The 14,780-nt window shown below is 54.2% G+C and overlaps 2 protein-coding genes across 4 annotated transcripts in view; both read left to right on the forward strand.

The window, feature by feature from the left end:
• LOC110390697 (GTPase IMAP family member 8-like) overlaps window positions 1-14,780 on the forward strand; it is a 685,191-nt gene that overhangs the window by 315,441 nt on the left and 354,970 nt on the right. The window lies entirely within an intron of this gene.
• MAP4 (microtubule associated protein 4) overlaps window positions 1-14,780 on the forward strand; it is a 96,731-nt gene that overhangs the window by 8,272 nt on the left and 73,679 nt on the right. For all 3 annotated transcript variants that reach the window (XM_021382132.1, XM_021382134.1, XM_021382133.1), the window contains exon 2: window positions 9,182-9,438. In XM_021382132.1, coding sequence (XP_021237807.1) covers window positions 9,201-9,438 — 238 coding nt within the window. In that variant the 5' untranslated portion in view covers window positions 9,182-9,200. The remainder of the gene's footprint in view (window positions 1-9,181; window positions 9,439-14,780) is intronic.

Consider the following 14,780-nt stretch of genomic DNA (forward strand, 5'->3'; position numbering starts at 1 on the left):
TGAGAAAGCAAGAACAGCAAACGGGTAAGTCCTGCCTCTGCAGATTCATCAGCTGCTCCGGCTGCTTTCCGAGCAATAACCAGGCCTGTTCCATGACCTCTTCTGCTTTCCCTAAAGCAATGCTTTGCAAACAAGCTCTTAAAAGGAAGTACACGAATGCATAAATAAAACCTGATGCAGTCATCTTGTGCTTTCATGAACGTCCACTTAACAGGTTGGCATAGGTACTACGTCACTACAAAAGGACCCTCTTTATCTTGAAGAAATCCAGTAGTCCGTACCACAGTTGGATAACTAATTAAGAAACTGCATTTATCCAGAGTGCTCTGGGAATTGTGCATCGATGTGCACGGGGCAGTTGCTGATGTGCTGCCTGCACCTGCTCTGGTGCTTGTGGGCTGGTGCTGCAGTGCAGCATTCTTGCCACCCAGCTGGTGGGGAGACATTGTGCATTTCCCTTCATTCCTGGATAAATTAGCTTTCATCTTTAAGCTGCAGGTCCTTGTATCTTCCTGTGCAGGAAGGTGAGCAGTGAGAAACTAGCATCCATTTTGTGTGTGTGTACATATATGTACATGTGTGTATATATGTATGTACAGATACATGAAATTCCAGCTTTTGGAGCTGACCCTCTGGAATATTCCTGACTGTCCCCATAGTTTTGCAAGTCAAGTTTTTCCTGTGGTATGTTGTATCATCCTGTGGCCTTGCACTGCGGACAAACTGAAGCTGTTGGAGACAGGTAATGACTTGTGAGTCTTTTGAAGCAGCAGGAGGGAGACCAGCGTGTATTAGTGGCAGGAATGCTGGCTGCCTTTCCATTGCGGGACTAGCTGGGACTCCAAGTGCTAGCACCTAAAGTAATTTTAGGTCTTTCAGGTAACCATCTCGCTCTTCAAGAAGGCTTAAATGAAGAAGGCTGGCTGGCAGGGAGCTCTGGAGATGGTGTGTGCCCGCTGCCTGGAGCAAGTCCTGCTGGGCTTTGTGCACCTCCGAGGTCACCGTAGCAGCAGGGTTGGTTACACCAGGGTGCCTGCTTGTTCTCTGCCTGCCTTTATTCCCAGAACCCCAGGATAAGGGGCAGGCAGGAGCTCCCTGATGGGCAGGTGTCCCTCAGGCTGCTGTCATCTTTGATCTCAGTCAAGTCAGGCATGTTGTGATCTTATGGATACCTCCTCAACCTCTCTCCTGTCACCGCAGTGTTGCCTATACAAGCACCGTACACATGTGTATGTGCACTTGGACGTGTGCAAGCATGAGTTTTTACTGGTGCTCTTTCATGTGGGTATTCCTTCCACGATCATTTTTGATGGAGATCAAGCTCCGGCTCATTATTCTTAGTTTGCATAAGTGCTGAACGTAGCGCTTCTTTTTCAACTCCTTTTACTTGATTGGGAAAGAAGCAAAGGAGGAGGGGGGCATACGCTGTGGATATCCCCTGCCAGCGAGCACAACGATCCCTTGACATCTTGAAGCGCTGCTGTTTTCTCTCTGTTCACAGCAGGCCTGGCTGCAGTTGTCAGTTTGGGTATAGGGCTTCCAGAACTCGGAGGCGTGCGGCGTGGCTCAGGCAGAGCTGCCCACGCCTTCACCTCTCCCATTAACCACAAGGGACGTGCAGGGGAGCTCCTGCCATCCAGGTTCCTGCCCATAACCTTGGCAGAGCCCATGGGAGCTGGTGGGACATGGCACTGGATCACTGCAGACCTGCTGAGAGAAACGTTAGAGTGAGCCAGCTTTCTCATGAGCAGGGATCACCGTAAAGGCGTGTTCCCATGGCTGCTGTGAAGCCTGTGTGTTAAATGAGCAGCGCAGAGCGCTGAATTCCCTTGGAAGAGCCTCTTGTAGACACAAGTGCAGGGATAAAAGGTTGAGGGATGCTGTGATCTGTTCTTGCTGATACGAGGTTTGCATTTCTTGAACAAGATCGTCCTATTTCATCAAGGCTTTTGCCCCGGAGGGGCTGGAGCAGCCTTGTCATCTTATTGCTGTTTGGTTTTTACAACTGTTGGGCCTTTCCTGAGGTCTTTCAGTACTCAGCAGCTGTTAGAACAGTCTTCAGGGTAGCCAGCTCCAGAGATTTGTCTGCATTTGGGTATGTTTCATTCCTTGGTGTCTCGGGGGTTGCGTGAACGTGTGCTTTGCAGCTCTTGCCCCGATGTGAAGATGTGAGTGCCACCATGGGCTGGAAGGCCGACAGCTGAGTCATTCCGTGTGCTGGGCTTGGAACAGGACGGTCCCTAAGGGCCCTTCCAACACCGTGGGGCATGATTCTGCTGCTCACTGCGCTCTGCAGGAAGACAAATCACGCTGCTCTTCCCCAAGCGGTACAAAACTTGTCCATCTTGCTTGCAGGCTTTATTAGGGCTTTATGCTGGCCGTGGGGAGGAGGTGTGCACTCTGCCCACATCACAGCCTTCCTGGAGCTGGCCCAGGCTCCTGCCCAGCTTGCTCCGTAGACGTGTGATCGAGTGCAGGCTCTCCATGCTACGGATGTCTGAAAATGAGGAAGGAAGCAGAATTTGTCTCAGATCTCCGGAAAACTGAGAGACCTTTCTCAACAGCTGCAGATACCGGGAGACTGCTGTCTTACTTTACTAATTAGTAAATTAAATTTACTAATTTGCATGCTATCTGAATAATTGCGCATGGCACAAGCGTGCGTCATTAGCTTCATTAATGCTTTCCTGAAGGAAGTTGAGTTGATGGAAATGTTTCGAGCTTATGGAGCAGAAATGTTCGTTACGGGCTCATGTGCAGCCTGGTTGGTGAAGTGGGGCATGTTTGCTCTGCTAACAGCCAAAGCAATGCCTTGCTTGAAGCTGGAGAAACGGCTCGTGTCAGATGTGTATAAGAGACAGCCCCATGACGGCGGATGGCCCGCAACAGCCAAAGCAATGCCTTGCTTGAAGCTGGAGAAACGGCTCGTGTCCTGAGCAATGAAACTCTCAGCTGAGCGGGTGCTCCTGGAGCTAGGGAATAAAAACCAGAGCAGTGGAGGCTGTTACACAAAGGTGCCATGAAGGGGAAACAGCTGCGCTTCAAGCCATCAACTTTAGAAAGCTGGAAGCTGCAAATGATAAAAGTTGAAGGTAGGACGCGTCCTGGAGCGCTGTCGTCAATGGGAAGGTGACCGTGGCCAAGCTTCTGCTCAGTCTTCATACAGCTTAGGTAGATTTTCCTCTTTTGCCGCCGCCTTCTGCTTTCTTGGGCTCGCTTCCTTGTTTTGACTTAAGCTTTTATTTTCCTTATCCAAAGTACGCTTTGACACGTTCCACCCACGGCTCTTCCCAAGGTGATGGTTTTGCTCACCCTCAGCCTGCTCAGGTGGCCTCCAGCTGTCCTCTCCCAGGCGGACCAGCAGTGCTTGGATCACCTGCAGCTCCCTGCCCTATCTGCTTGGGTCCATCCTAGCCCCTTGCTTGTGCAGGGAGCGAGTGCATTACCCGTGGCTGAAGGGGCTGCGGGCAGCTCGGGAATCTCAGGAATAGCTTGAGAGCGTGTGCTGTCACGCAGAGCCTGCTCAGTCTGCTGTGCTGTGCGGGCCCTTTGCTGCACGAGGAGCTCAGCTGAGGATGGCAGCCGGAGCCGGGGGGTGGGGGAGGTGGAAGTGGGGAGATAGCAGGTGTATGGGGGGAAACGGTGGAGCAGGCTGCATTGCCAGCAAGCGGTGATGACCGGAGCTCTGTCTCCTCTCTGAAATTCTGTTGACAAGCTGAATCACAGCTGTAAGCCCATCTGAAGTGAGGAGTTCAGACACTACATTTATCTTGCGTGGCCATAAGCTGATCGGGAAGGTTTGCACCAACCCTCGTTACTTTACGCTGACGGGCAAGTGATTCAGTGGCCGCTTCCTACCAGACGCCCTTTTTTGAGCTCATTGCAGTGTTCTTCTCTCAAGTGTGTTGAGCATTAATGTGTTAGTTCTAACTCTGCAGTTCAGCAGGGAAAGGTGCGGAGCGCTGCCCTGGCGAGGAGCAGCCCCTGGGCTGGGAGCAGCTCTGCAGAAGGGCCCTGGGTGCTGCTGGGCACCGAGGGGAGCGGCCGTGGCCCATGGGCAAAGGCTGAGGGTGTCCGGGCTGCGCTGGGATAGCGCTGCCAGCCCTGGGATGAGGGGGATCCTGCCCTCTGCTCAGCACTGGTGAGGCTGCACCTGGAACGGTGCAGGAGAGACCGGGACACACTGCGGAGAGTCCAGCACGGGGCCTCCGAGCTGCTGCAGGGCCTGGGGCAGCTCTGCTGGGAGGAGAGAGCTGGGCAGGCTCAGGGGGATCCACCACAACCGCAAACCCCTGCAGGAGCTGCGAGGGGATGGAGCCGGGCTGTGCTCGGCTCCTGGGGGAGGGAGTCTGCTCCTGGTGGGGCTGGGTACCTTGCTCTTCCTGGGGTGGGGGGGGGCAGAGGGGCCTCCAGCCTCAACCATGGCACAGCTCTGCCATAACTTCTGTTGGGAATGTGTTGTTAGAGGACGTGCATCTCACTCTCTGAGAAAGATCCTCTAGTAATTTGAGTACGTCTTGCAAATTGGAAACGAACCCCGGATCCGACTTGAACTTTTTGTTTCAAAAGGCAAAAAGCTTTCACCCCGTCGATTCAGACAGCCAAAAAAAAAGAAAAAAGTAAAGAAAAAAGTGACCACGGATCTGCTGTCGCCCGTCCATGGAACGTGAGATGGCAGCAGCGTGACTCACCGCTGTCCTTGCTGGAGGCAGGCCTCCGTTCCGTGTGACTCCGGCGCGCTGCAGCCGGGGATGACTTAGCATCTCTGCTCCTTGTGCCTCGCGAAGTGCCCGCGGGAGCACGGCTAAGAAAAGCACTGAGTGACAGCCACAGCCCCGGCCCTGCTCTTCACCCGCGGATTTTGTTCTCTAGGGTGAGGAGCTAATTTTAAAGGAGTGAGGGGACCTGCTGCAACAATATACCTGCCGCCGATAAATCAGTGCGGCTGCCTCTCCTTTAAGCAAAAGCAGGATTAAGCAAAAGCAGGAGCGGGGCAGCAGCGCTTTGTTTCTTTTTCCTTGTACCACGCCTGGGCGCAGATGGTGCCCTTTGGCACGGCTGTAGGAGAGGATGGGCTGTGAGGGACGCCCTGCACCCACCCCCTCGGAGAACCAGAGGCCAGCAGAGGGAACCTGTCCCGTGCCCGCTGCTTCGGGAGCGGCGTTCTAGGGGAGGTAAGTTGGTGCCATGGCCGGGCCTGCAGAAGCAGTTAGCAGCTCTGTCATTCGAAGGGCACCCTGCCCACACCTGCCCACCTTCCCCGTCACCGTCTCCAGACGCAGCGCACAGAATCCGGGTCAGGTCGATGGTAACCCCGCGGTCAGACCGCGTGCCCGCAGGCCTGTACGCTGCAGCGCGCTCCAAGAAGCTGCAAAATGGAAAGGCAAAGCTCAGGAAGCAAATTCCACTCTTCCCTAGATGGGAAGCCAGGGGCAGCGGCGTCTGCAAGGAAGCGCTGTTGGTGCCGCTGCTGCCTGCAGAGGGCAGCTTGGAAGGGGGGAAGGGGGGGGGATGTCTCCTGGGAGGGCCCCATGAGGTTACAGGAAGGAAATGTTCTGCGAGCAGTGCCCGGTGGGATTTGTTTCTGAGGCCTGGGGCTCTGGGCAGAGCATGTGTGCGGTGTGTGCTGCCTGTAGCCTCTGCTGTGCTGGTGTGGAGACACGCTGAGAGAGCTGGGGGGCCTGGATGGGGAAGGGGAGGCAGAGATTGGGGACTGGAGACCGCGTGGTTGGGCTGGGGAAGAGGGGACTTGGTGGTTGAGGAAGAGGAGGGGGGACCCAGCGACTGGGCTGGGGAAGAGAGAAGCTGGAGGCTGAGGAAGGTGACCAGTGGTTGGGGTGGGGGAGGGAGGACCCTAGTGGTTGGTGAGCATTTGGAGCTCCAGGGCAGCGTGTCTGTGATACTGGTGATGGATGGAAATGGCTTCTGTCTCGGTTCAGGCTGCTCGAGGAAGGCTTTGATGTGCTGAAATGAGTAGGTTACTCACTGGGTACACGCAGATTCCGGGCACGAAGCAGAACAGATGGGGCAGATACTGGGTGTAAGCGACCAGCTGCTGCTGGAACACGAGGAGGTCTGAACACATCATTCTGCCAAGGGAAAAAAAATAAAAATAAAAAGAGGGAAGGATTGATTTGCCGTGGAGCAATTTGAAGACTTCCTGGAATGGGCTGAGGAATGCATAGCTACAGGAAAGTTCCCTTCCTCTCCTCCATCACCGCGGTCGCTGCGGGCTGGTGCTGCCATGCCGTGTTCCTTCCCACTCCTCGCCGTGGGGCTCTGGGGACGTGGCCCAGGTCATGCAGCCGCTGTTCCACCATTGCCACTTTCCCTCCCTGGGCAGGCAGGAGGGCCTCAGCAGCTGCCTTGCAGCTGAACAACGATCTGTTCTTTTCCTGCGCTGCCTTCTGAAGCCATGGTCTTTCCCTGGTTTTTCCCTTTCATCTCACAAGTTAACGTTAGCATTCTCATTCCCAGTGCTCTTCCTTCTGTCTGCTTTGCACATCTCCATCCCGCGCAGCGTGTCGAGGTGCGCGCGGGGCTGATCCGTGCCGTGAGAATGACAGCGGTGCAGAAAGCACCCGCCTTGCTCAGGAGGCCAGCACACGGGTATTCTCCAGGCTCCACTCTGCACCCGTGGGCAGGATGAGTGCAGTGCCCTTACTTCCCTCGGGGTCCTCCCTGCGAGCCCTGGGTCAGGCAGGGGCTGGGAGCCGGGCCAGAGATGGAAAGCAGAGGAGCTGCTCCGTGTCCAGCGTTGTGCTGCGTGCCCCTTTCCCTCTGCTGGTGCTTCCTGCAGCCGTGGCAGTGCCCCGGGTAGGGTGCCCAGCTGTGGGCTGGCTGCTTTGTGTGCCAGAGACCCGGTCTCTGTTTGCTACAGAAAAGCAGAAGGGCTTCTATTAGTTGGGCGGATATTTCTTACGTCATTTCTGCATTCCTTATTAGGTTAAATATAGACAAGGAAGCGTCCTGCTGATAAGTCTGCGTAACCTCGTTATTATTTTTTCCCAGGAGCTGGGTTGTTTTAGTGTCCCAGTCCCTATGCGAGTCTGAAACAGAGCCGTTGTCAATGCTACTCCATGGCAAGTGTTTAAAAAAAGAAGCGGTACCACCACGGTGATTAGGAACAACAACTGCACGGTGTGGATCAGGCCTGTGATGGAGTATTGCTGTGCCAGGCAGTGCTCTGGGTGGGATCAGCCTTGCTTTGGGTTTGAGAACTCCAGCCGGCATCCCCGGCCCCATTCACGTGGCAGCTCCTGCGTTGGGGGTGCTCTGGAGGCATTTGCGAGGTTGATTGGAGGCGATGGTTTGGGCTTAAAGAAATGATGACAGAATATCTCAATGGAGCAACAAGGAAATAATTTCTAGGCCGTCTAAGTGCTGCTGCTAAGCCTGCAGGGTTGCGGCCGTGCACGTCTCGTGCGCTCTTGGCGTTGGCTGAGGACGCCCACACGGCGCGGATTGCGCTGGGAGGGGATGCTCAGCGCTGAAGGGCTGCTCTGCAGGGTAGTTGGGCAATGGTTTCCAGCAGAGTGGGAGGATGGCCATGACTTGCAATTTGGACAGACCCTGAATTAAGTTGTCAAGAGGAAATGCTGCTAAAAGGCCCCTCCTGTGCTTGGAATTAAAATAGCAGGGGCGTTTTGGAACATGCGAAGGATCGCTTCCCCGAGCCTTTGGGTGTTGTGGAGCTGTTTGCTGACCTCCTGACTCCTGCGTGGTGGAACAGCTTGTCGAAGGGAAGAAAACCAACGTTTAAAGCTTGTGCTAAATGAAGCTTTCAGAAGAAGAGGATGAAGTGCTCATAGTAGCAGTGCTTTTTAGACACCTAAAGGCCATCATTTCCCCTTTCAAGTTGAAAGCAGCAGAGAACGTGGTTAAAAGGATCGTGGTGTAGGGTCACCATTTGTTCCTGTGAAGGCTCTAGGCAATGCCCAGATGGCTGTGCTGGAAGTGAGTCCCTGCCTGCCTGGAACTCAGTGAAGGCATGCCCGTGCTGCAGCCTGCTGTCTGCTGCTGTCCTCTGGGGCTGGGCAAGGCGCTTGTGTCCTGGGTGGTGTTCATAGAACCATGCAGATTGGGGAAGCCCTGAGACCCCCACTGCCCACGTCTCCCAGTGCCACCTCCCCACAGCTCTGGAACACCCCAGGACGGTGACCCCCAGCCCTGGGCAGCTGTGCCAGCGCTGACCGCTCTTTGGAGAAGAAATCATTCCAAACATCCAAGCTGAACTTGTGTGCAGTTACAGAAAGGTGGGGCAGCCCCTCGCTGCCAGCACGCAGGGGAGGAGCTGTAGGTTTGCCATTCGGGTACCGAAAGCCCTTTGGTTTCTGGCTTTTACAGCTTGTACCTGACAATGTCTGCAAAAGGCTGAAGTGCAGGGATGGAGCTTTCGATATCTTCGATGTTTGAAAGCACAAGCAGTTGTTGACAGGCGTGTTCCTTGTGCCAACCGGAAAGCTTTCGCTGCAAAGCAGGTGGCTGAGGTTTGATGCGAGGAGCTTGAACTGAGCACCGAGCTAGAAACTGGGAGCAGAAGATCAGTGGTGGTTCTTTCTACCTCGTGTACCTTAATATGTGATGCATATTTGTGCTTCGCTATTTTTTTTTTTTTTCCCACGTAAACGTTATTAAAAGTTTTCCCTTCCAGCCCAAATCCCAGGGTTAGGATGGGTTTGTCGGCATTAGCAAGGTTTGCTGAGGACATAAACGCTGTGCTGGATCAAAAGCATCGCTGAAGGATCCACCAGGTTACGTCAAACCCTAATCTCCATCGGGGAGGCTGGGTGGAGGCCGACCGAGAACTAAACTCGCGTGCGTCACTTGTCTCCCTGCTGCTGAGGATCTGTAATTAACTCGCAGATCCGAGGCGGGGCAGAAATGGACGTAGGGCCGTTTGTGCTGGCCAGGTATCACCCTTCCATGCCTTCATTCATTTATTTAAAGGTTCTGATGAAGCATGGCGTGGTACGTGGTAGTGTTCAGGCAGCACGACCTGATAGGGGTGGTGATGGTTCTTGGTTTGGTTCTGCACCGTGGTGGGCGTTCTGTGAACATGTGGCAATTACTGAGCGCTAAAACAAACGTGACTTCTTGTGCCAGCAAAGCTCGGGGCTTACAGCGTCCCTTACTAAAACACGCTTGTTTCTTTTTTCTTCTTCCCCACGTGGTTTTGTAGGTTGCAAAGGTGCTAAGCCATGGCTGACTTGGACCACAACCTCAGCCTTGCGGATGCTCTGACAGAGCCGCCTCCTGAGATCGAGGAGGAGGTGAAACGGGACTTCATTGCCACTCTGGAAGCAGAGAAGTTTGACGACGTGGTTGGAGAGACGGTGGATAAAACAGACTACGTGCCTCTGCTGGACGATGACGACGCCAAGGCTGGGAGCCAGGAACCAAAAAGCAAATCCCACGCCGACAGCATTCAGGTGGAACGTAAGTGTCCGAAGTACAAGAGCAGCGGTGCCGCACTCGGCGCTGCAGGACACTCCTGCTCATTGTGATTTTGCTGGGCCTGCTATGAAATATCATAGAATTAGCTAGGTTGGAAAAGACCTACAAGATCACCTAGTCCAACCATCCAGCTACCACCAATAACCCCACTAAACCATGGCTCTCAACACAACATCTAAACGTTTCTTGAACACCTCCAGAGATGGTGACTCCACCACCCCCCTGGGCAGCCCATTCCAGCGCCTGACCACTCTTTCAGAAAAGTAGTGTTTCCTAATGTCCAGCCTAAATCTTTAAATATCTTTAAATGTTACTGGTTTTAGACTGAGCCATTTATTTTAAGAGCAAAGGATTGAGTTGAAATTCCTCTTCCGCTCTGCCTTCAGTTCTCCAGCCTGTAGAATCGTTCCTACTCAGCAGAAGGAGCTGTTACTGATGTTCATGATTTGCAGGCTGGAGCTTCTTAGGGGAAGCACAGTCCTGGAGGTGTGAGTGCTGCAGTCACACGTACAGTGCTTCCCAGCCCTGCCAGAACTGCACGTGGTTTGTTCACCAGCACTCGGGGTAAGCCCAGGTGGGGTTACTCAGCTGAGCTCCGTGCTGCTCAGGGTGCACGCATTGTATGCTCACATTCATTAGCGGTGCAACGTCGTCAGAAACTACTAAGACAAAGGAGAGGTTTAAAAACAGCCTTCTGTGGCTGAATGAAAAGGAAAGCAGTGAGCTATGAGGGGGTCCCCTCTGGTGTTTCTTTCTCAATACATGCTGCTTTGCTCCCCCTCAGATTGAGGCTGGTTACCTTTGCCTGTTGTTTTTACTCCTTGATTTGTGCCGCGTAAAAGAGAGGCAACCTGGTGGTTTCCTCCAGAAGAAAGTTGGTTGGCTTTTTCCTGGCCTTAATCTTAATGCCCGCTGATGCCGATGAAAGTAGGATGTGTGGGAGAGCTATAATTAACACCCATCAGAATAAACGAGCACTGCAGGCTGCGGGGTGGGGAGGCACACAAAGGGAACGTGTTCTGATTTGGAGCGCTGGTTTGCTTTGTTCAGAAGCGAGCCAGGTGTCCTGCAATACAGAAAACAACACAGCTCAGAATTTTCCACCTAACCCAGTTCATTACGTGGTAGCAAACAATGGGGAAGGAAGGAAGTGAGCAAGGAGACTGTAAACCTTGGGGCTTCGGTCTATTCAGATGTATGTTGTCCCATCCAATTATAGGAACTCTAGTGACAGGTATTTATGCTTTAGCCCTGCAGAAACGGGAGTAAGAGAAACACGAAGACTCGTTAATGTTTTTGCGTATGGCGTAGGGATATTTGGAAACAATTCTAGCAGATCCTACAATATCTCAGCACCAGATTTTTTCAGTTGCTGTTGAAATCTTGACACAACGTGTGTTTCAAATACTCGTTCCCAGCTTTGGAAGCCCCGTTCCTCCCCGGTGTGTGTGTGGCAGAGCTCCGTGCTCTGCGGGGCGAGGGGAGCACAGTTCTGCATCTGGTCTTGCTCTGGAGAGTTGGTTTTTCCCTTTTTTGGGATGGCTGCAGCACGATTCTGAGCATTATCTAAATCTTTGGCAAGATCAAAACGAGACGGTAACTAAAGAGACCAGAGAGCTTGCTTGCCCCGAGTGGATCGGATTTTGCTTTCCAGCTCTGCACCTTGTGCAAGGAGGGTGGGGTTTGTCACTCCACACCTTAAAATGGTGCCACTTTACTGCGCCCCGGTCTTGGCGTTTCATCTTTTTATGTCTTAATTAGCCTGATGAGTTTTTTCCCCCCGAAGTGATCGGGATTCCTATTTCTCCTGGAGCCTCTCCCCTTGTTTCTGACCGCTTTAAAGAAGCCGTGAAAGCTGCACACTCCCGTTCTGAGCCCACCAACACGAGCTGCCTGCCCGGGAGCCCCAGCGCAGCCCTGGGGAGCACAGTGAGTTCTGCTCCCTGCCCCAACCCCGCTGCAAAGAGCCCCGAGCTCCTGGGGAGCGCAGCAGCTCCCGCACCGGGCGCTCAGCCCTTGCCCATTCATTTCTTGATGTTAAAGGCACAAATGTGTTCAGACAGCGTGCTGTCTGCTGCCCTTCCCCAGTCAGGAGAGGTTTCATCACGCAGCCTGGCAGGCTCCGGCTATTTTGGGTTTGTTGCACTCTTGTTTCTAAAGCCCCGAGCCAGGTTAGGTAAGTTTGAGCTGGGACTCGGGTCGGTCAATTTGGAGTGCAAAGAGAGGGAGAAGAGGAGGAGATGCCGAGCGGTTCCGTGGCCACCTCGATGCATCCCAAGAGCGAAGACTTACTAATAGTTAATTTAAAAAATATCACTGGAAAGGCGCAGATTAAGAAGAAAGGCTTTTTCTTCTTTCTAACAACTGGCTGAGCATCAGGATTTGCTGAGTTGTGGGGGTAATCCTCTTAGGACGGTGGGGTCTTTACGTAACGCTGAGGGATTGCTGTGGGCGCTGCCTGCTCCTCGGCACGCCTCCGTGGCTCTGTCCCGGGCTCAGCAGCTGGGGGTGCACACCTGAGCTGGGGGTGCTGTGGAAAGGAGAAGGACTTTGAAGGGATGTGAGGGAAGCAGAAGGTGAGCCCGGTGCTGTGGCAGCTTGCAGCATGCAGTGGTGCTCCTGAGCGAGGTCCTGTTTCAGGTGAGGACCCGTGCAGTGTTGGTGCAGCTGGGGAGAGGTTGGGCTGCGCTGTACCTGCACGTGGCCTCGGCCACGTGGATGCAGACACGCTCTGCCTTCCTTTGCTTGCCCAGCTCGCTGCCGTGGTTTTAGAGGGCCCCAGCAGCAGTGAAGGTCTCTTGGTTTGCTGGGGGCAGAGCTCTGGAGCTTCCCGAGCACGCACACGGCCACGAGATGGCTCTGCGGGTACTGCAGGCACCAGGCACTGCTCAGCTCAGCGCTGTTCTGGGGTTGGAGCAGAGCTGCTCCCAGCCTGCAGCGGAGCCCCAGCCTCTCCCTGTCCCCTTCCTGCAGTGGGAGCGAGCACCCTTCTTGCAGGAGAAAATGTGAATATTTGGTTACGCATGGAGCTGAGGGCAGAGGGTGTGCCCACATTCCCCCTTTGTTGCAGAGGGATTGAAAAGTCAGCAGATGGTGTGAGATTCTTATACCTTGGTCTCTTGTGACAGACTAAATATTTTCTTTGTCTCACAGCCTCTGTTCTCAGCCCCTATGCCGCTCAAAGATCAGCAAAACCTCTGCTTAGCATGAATCCTCGTACTGCCTTTTGTATGAAAACCAAGCACTGGGCGTGATCGGAGCGTGCACGGGCTCCAGTCTGCCCCTGTTCCTTGCACAGGGTGCTGCCAGACACATGCAAACCAGGGGGCACGAGCAGTCGGGAGCAGGAGATGCCCTGCTGGGCACAGCGGGGCTGAGCTTTGCCTGCCCTGCCCCAGGCTCCAGCTGTTTGCCCAGCACCTGGGGCCCAGCTGCACCAGCTGCTGGCTCATTTCCCCATAGGGTCTCCTCCGTGGGGGCTGCAGGGAGCAGTGTGAGGGGCTGGGTTTTGGGCCGGGTTGTCTTAGAAAGCTCCATGGATCTTAGGCTCATTCCCTTATCGACACAATGTGCCCCTGCTGCCCCGAGGAGGAGGGAGCGCCCTGAGGATTGACTTCCATAAGCCAAAGCCTTCTTGACATTTTTTCGGTCTATTATGAAAGAAAGTGGCGAAACGAATCGAGCTGGTTTGGTCCACAAGAGAAATGCACTGGGTTGGTATCCTCGGGCAATAGCAGCGCTCGCTCCGTTCCCTAACACCTCGCGGAGCGGTGCTCAGCTCGCTGGTTGTGCTTTCAAGTTCCATATTTCAGAAGGGGCGGGGAGGGCCTGGTGGAAACTCCTGAAGCCTCTGGGGGGAACTCCCCTAAAGGAAGGGGAGATTTAGGGCAGATATGAGGGGGAATTCGTTACCCAGAGGAAGGGAGGTGCTGGCACTGCCCTGAGCTGTGGTGCCCACCCCTGGAGGTGCCTGAGGCCGTGGCTGGGCCCTGGGCAGCCTGAGCTGGGGGGCAGCCAGCCCATGGCAGGGTGGGGCTGGGGGCTGTGAGGTCCCTTCCAACCCAACCATGCTGTGGTTCTATGATCTGAGCAGGGCAGGCTGTTTTCCTTCTCTTGTGCCTTCAGATGCTGACGTGCCCACGTGGCCATGTGCCACGAAAGCAGGCAAGCCTCGATTGCCATTTACATTCAAATTCTGGCCTGGGTTGAACAGGACCTCAAAGATCATCGAGTTTCAACCCCCCTGCTGTGTCCAGGGTCGCCAACCACCACACCAGGCTGCCCAGAGCCACGTCCAGCCTGGCCTTTTGTTCCCACTCCTGCCTTTTATCCGAGCCCTCCAGCAAAGCCTGTGCATGCACACGGGTGCCAAACCATGGGGTGCTCCCAAGGGCCGTGCCTGCAGCCCACCCCAGCGCTCTCTGTGCCCTCCTTCATCCCATGCTGATGGTGAAGCCGTGCTCGCATGCGCGCTGCACCGACACGCTGCTGCGGATTAGGGCTTCTTACATTGGCACCATCCATTTGCTTGAGATTATGGGTTTAGCAAACGCTGCCTTAAATTTGTTTATGTAAAAACAATCCTTTGATCCGCTGGCCAGATGCGAATACCATCTTGTGATTTTGATGAGGATTACGTAGTTACAACATCTTGACATGCTTTTGTTTTTAAGCAATTTAGGGGACGGGGGAGGAGGCCTGGCCCGCAGGTTGCGCTGCGCTCAGCTCTCTGAGATTCGCTTGCTCCAGAGGAGCTGACCTTCAGAGCGATAAAAATAAAAGCTGGCCCTGCTGAGAGGAGCTGTTCTCATGGAAATGTGTGTGGTTGGTTTGACCTGTTTTTCCAGAAGAAGCTCGTCTTCCAAAAACCCCAAACTTTAAAGGAAACTGTTTAACCTGTTTCATCATCCTCCGAGATGAGCGGTAGCGGCCTCGCGCTGTGCCAGGGGAGGGTCAGGTTGGATACTTGGGAAAACCTCTCCTCCAAAGAGCAGTCAGGCATGGGCACAGGGCAGAGGTCACGGTCCTTGGGCTGTTCAAGAACAGGGGACGTGGTCAGTGGGCATGGTGGGGTGGCTGGGGTTGGTCCTGGTGTTCTCCGAGGTCTTCTCCAAACTCAGTCATTCTGTGATCCTTCCAGGGAGGCACGGAAGCAAGCACGTGGCATCCTGATTCTTCTGCTGATGTGGGAGCCCAGTGCTCAGCCTGAAATGTTGCTTGGCTTTTGCCCGGTTCTGTTTGATTTGGAGATAGCCTCGTGTGCCAGGAGGTGTGCGGTGTGTCCTGCTCATCCCTGCTTGTCTTTTCCCAGTGGGAAGTGAATA

This window comes from Numida meleagris, unplaced genomic scaffold, assembly GCF_002078875.1.
Source record: "Numida meleagris isolate 19003 breed g44 Domestic line unplaced genomic scaffold, NumMel1.0 unplaced_Scaffold180, whole genome shotgun sequence".
Classification (NCBI taxonomy): Eukaryota; Metazoa; Chordata; class Aves; order Galliformes; family Numididae; genus Numida; species Numida meleagris.